The 5,000-nt window shown below is 30.8% G+C and overlaps 1 protein-coding gene across 1 annotated transcript in view; it reads right to left on the minus strand.

The window, feature by feature from the left end:
* LOC137637298 (receptor-type tyrosine-protein phosphatase epsilon-like) overlaps positions 1 to 5,000 on the minus strand; it is a 39,110-nt gene that overhangs the window by 33,821 nt on the left and 289 nt on the right. Inside the window, exons 2-4 of the mRNA XM_068369542.1 lie at positions 4,677 to 5,000; positions 2,282 to 2,499; positions 1,269 to 1,341 (exon numbers count right to left, since the gene is read on the minus strand). The exon at positions 4,677 to 5,000 is cut by the window's right edge and continues 12 nt beyond it. Of these exons, the coding sequence (XP_068225643.1) occupies positions 1,269 to 1,341; positions 2,282 to 2,499; positions 4,677 to 5,000 (615 nt within the window). The remainder of the gene's footprint in view (positions 1 to 1,268; positions 1,342 to 2,281; positions 2,500 to 4,676) is intronic.

The raw sequence follows: 5,000 nt of genomic DNA on the forward strand, positions 1-5,000 counted from the left end.
GCTACCTAAAGTGAAAATAGTAGAAAACAATACTATTTCAAATTAAAAATTACATAAAATAAGTAAAGAATTATTCAAAAATACATACAAACTGAATAAAAAAAATCAGTCTGTTGCGAAAAGGGGGACAGCAGAGGTATTGCAATTGAGGTCAGGCATAGAATATTCTAGGTGAAGAGATTCGAATATTCTCGAGTCACTTACTGAAGAGCGCAAGAGTCGACTATCTCAAAAATGCTCGCTGCTTAAAACGAGTGTTCCCTAAACAACTGAGTGTTTTGGATTACTGAGAAGGCGACCCATTCTGCTCGACTTTCCATTATGATGATCGGTCCTGACTTTGAAGCTTGGATAAGTGCTTCCCAAATAGCAAACTTGACAGCTTGGACATGAACATTTCTAAATGACTGATAATCTAATGGCAGTGTACCAACCGCGTGTCACACGATCGTACATAAATTATTTTGTATATATTATGCTTGAATCTGCGCTCTTCCCTCGCACTGAAAAGAACCCGAAATAACATGTCTGCGTGTTTCCTCTCTAACATTGTCTGTTTCTCGAACATGAAAATTCCCGTTGCCTTGAGGTTTTGTATATAAAGGAGAGTGTTCTTTAATAAAGTTACTCAGTCTTATTTTGTATATATTATGCTTGTATCTGCGCTCTTCCCTCACACTAAAAAGAACCCGAAATAACATGTCTGCGTGTTTCCTCTCTAACATTGTCTGTTTCTCGAACATGAAAATTCCCGTTGCCTTGAGGTTTTGTATATAAAGGAGAGTGTTCTTTAATAAAGTTACTCAGTTGATTGCATCCTGCCTTTGAGTCATAACCTTTCTCTCGGCCGTCACAGCAGTTAGCATGAGGTCTTAAAAACGAAAAAAAAAAAAAAACGATCTAATTTTAAACTTGTTTACAAAAATAAGCCTGAAATCTATTTGTGGACATGTCTTAGAGAACTGTTTAAGGTACCTGGCTGGCATGCCCGTATATGGGGGATATAGGACGAAAAATGAAAAATCCTGTTAAGAATTCACAGAGCCTTGTGTGGCAATAGAGAATGCGTATACGAAATATTTTGTCAAAATTCTTCTTACTTTCATAGTTAGGTAATTAGTAAAAGTAAACCAATAAGCCAAAAATATTGATCCTTACAAGAAAATGCAGTATTTCTTGTTAGCCTGAATTTTGATAATCACAATATTTTAATATTAAAAAAATTGGTGATTATTTTCCTGGAGACAAACAAGTAAGAATGAACTTACTGTGAGCTACAGTTGATATTACAATTACTGCAGGCTCTCCAGGTTGCTCTACGCCTTCGTTGATTCCCGATACCTGTAAAGATATGAAAATTGAGTTTAGATTTGTAGTAATCGATTGTTCTATTCGCTTACATTGTTAAAAATCTGCATTAAAAACACGGTAAATGCCTGGCAATATTTAATCCAGGATTTTTACCTTTTTAAGAACGGATATGTTGACGTCAAGGAGTGATATTACGATCACCAATACGTAAAAGATAATAACAAAGTAAGGTAAAATTACGGTCGCCTGTATTTTACTGAAATACGGCTGAGAACAGTATATTTTTACGGAGAATTTCCGATTACTATTACGGTTTTTTTTTTTTTTTTTTTTTTTTTTTGACAATGTAGAAAAATTAAGATGTTTGGGGCTGGGTTGCCACTAAAATGAAATATTAATTAGGTAGTTTGTTATATGTGAAATGATTATATGAATAAAAATGTTTCATAATATATACACTGTTCAAGAAAACCTGCAATTTCAATGGGAAATATTCCGTAAAAATATTCTGTTCTCAGCTGTATTTCAGTAAAATACAGGCGACCGTAATTTTAACTCTTATTTGTTGTTATCTTTATACGGGTTAGTGACCGTAATATCACTCCTTAACGTCAATATAACCGTTTTTAAAACGCCAAATATCTGGCAACATTTATTCCAGGATTTTTACCGTTTTTTACGATTTAGAAACAAATGCGTGACTGATTTCTTTTTTGATAATGATAATAATAATATCAATAATAATGATAATAATAATAATAATAATAATAATAATAATAATAATAATAATAATAATAATAATAAAGAGATGATGATAATAATAATAATAATAATGAGATGATCATAATAATAATAATAATAAAAATGATAATAATAAAAATAATAACAATAATAATAATAATAATAATAATAATAATAATAACAGTCATGTAAATTAGAATATCATGAGGACATAGGACATATTACTTACATGGATCGTGTAAGATACGTCTGGTTCAAGGTTGTGTATAAAGTATGATTCATCTGTAGTATTAAACGTTCCAATAAAAGTTACATTTTCAGTTTTGTAGACTTTGATGACGTACTCTTCTATATCTCCAGTCGGGGGGAAAGACGGTGCAGGTTCCCAGCCTAAATCGATGGCATTGTGCGAGCTAACAATCCGGGTAATATTTACCTTTCTAGGTGCTGAGAAAAAACCGAAAAAGACATAGCTTACACTAGCTAAAGGATATTAATATATACATGTGCATATATAGGTATATGTATAAAAACAACAACAATAACAACAACAAATGCAGCCGTTTTATAGTCCACTGCTGGACTGAGGCCTCAGACGTGTCTTTGTTCATTTTCGGGGGTCTAGCCAGTTTTCATCAGCGCGCTGGTCAGTGAGGATTGGTGATGGTGGGAGATTTATGTTTGATCGCTCACAGCAAAGCGACCTAATATGGGTGGCCCTGACTAGTACAGCTCTGCTAGTCAGGGTGATAAGCAAACCTTTTCAACACGTTGAGATAGTCAATTCACAGAAAGGTGTGAATATATATATATATATATATATATATATATATATATATATATATATGTATATACACATATATATATGTATATATATGTGTGTATATATATGTATATATATATATATATATATATATATATATATATATATATATATATATATATATATAGCCAATTCTCAGAAAGGTGTAAATATATATATATATATATATATATATATATATATATATATATATATATACATATATATATATGTATATATATGTGTGTATATATATATGTATATATGTTACATATATATATATATATATATATATATATATATATATATATATATATATCTACTTACACAAGTTTCCAAAGGATCAGTTCAGCGAGGTAGCCTTCACTCATGCAAGCCAAAATATAATCGGTTTGATTTTAATGGGTCGGTTATTATAATTATTACTATCCAAGGTACCATGCTACAAGCCCAAGGACTCCCAGAAGGAAAGCAGATCAGTAGCGCGAAAGGAAAGAGGGAATCCATGAATAAATCTTGATTGAGAAATAGTGAAAAAAATTATATGAAATTTATAAAGAGCAAATCGACTGGCTGATATTTTTTACAATTGTCTTATAAAACCATATAAAACAAATCTACTTCACCCAAGGGGTTACTGCACTGTAATTGTTCAGTGGCCACTTTCATCTTGGTAAGGGTAGACTCTTTGGCTATGGTAAGCAGCTCTTCTAGGAGAAGGACACTCCGAAATCAAACCATTGTTCTCTAGTCTTAGGTAGTGCCATAGCCTCTGTACCATGGTCTTCCATTGTCTTGGGTTGGAGTTTTCTTGCTTGTGGGTACAATCGGGCACTCTATCCTATCTTATTTCTCGTCTTTTTGTTTTGTTAAAGTTTTTATAGTTTATATAGGAGATATTTACTTTAATGTTACTGTTCTTAAAATATTTTCTGTTTCCTTGTTTCCTTTCCTCACTGGGCTATTTTCCCTGCTGGAGCGCCTGGGCTTATAGCCTCCTGCGATAAACTGAAACAGTAAGGTTTGTCTATACGTTGTCTCCACTGTATTTATTCCTTTCATTGATCTAAAACACATGATATAAGAGTTAGTCCTTCGATACTTGAACACAGAACTGGAAGCATGATTATTTTCCTAATATGGCTATCATACTTATACATGCGCGCTGATGGATATATATAGATATATACTGTATGTGCGTGTATATGTATATACACACATGTATATGAATATATATTTATTCATATATATATATATGTATATATATGTATGTATATATATATATATATATATATATATATATATATATATATATATATATATATAAATATATATATATATATATATATATATATATATATATATATATATACGAGTATATATTGGAATGCATGGACACACACTATACATAATGTATAAATATATATATATATATATATATATATATATATATATATATATAAATATAAATATAAATATATATATATATATATATATATATATATATATATATATATATATATATCATGTAAAGTATATAAACACCCTGTTATTGTTCTTAAAATATTAAAAAGTTTTATTTTAATGGTTCATTGCTTCGTTTTTAGTGTACTTGTTTCCTTATTTCCTTTCCTCACTGGGCTATTTTTCCCTGTTGGAGCCCTTGGGCTTATAGCATCCTGCTTTTCGAACTAGGGTTGTAGCTTTGCTAATATATATATATATATATATATATATATATATATATATATATATATATATCATATTCAACGATCATCTGCATGGGGTGTAATGATCAAATAAACATGATTGAAATACTCACCAACAGGAGGTGTTATGATCTTCTCCGACGTGTATCTAGAACTTTCATTAGTTCCTTCCTCATTTTTCACATAAACTGCGAGTTCATATGTTGTAAAGTTGTAGAAGTCATGAGGGAATTCTATTATGTAATCATGAAGATTCTCAGCCGTGAAATAGACTGCTTGTATGTTGCCACTTTTGGGGTCTCTTGCCGAATTCGTTTTATATTCCCACTCTGCCTTGATGTCCAAATTTTCGCCATTGTTTTTTCGACAATCATTCTCTAAGGTAACCCTGCATTCTTTAGGTAATTTGTTGTTACCACAGTCTATATTTTCGACCT

Source organism: Palaemon carinicauda, unplaced genomic scaffold, assembly GCF_036898095.1.
Source record: "Palaemon carinicauda isolate YSFRI2023 unplaced genomic scaffold, ASM3689809v2 scaffold64, whole genome shotgun sequence".
In the NCBI taxonomy this organism is placed as follows: Eukaryota; Metazoa; Arthropoda; class Malacostraca; order Decapoda; family Palaemonidae; genus Palaemon; species Palaemon carinicauda.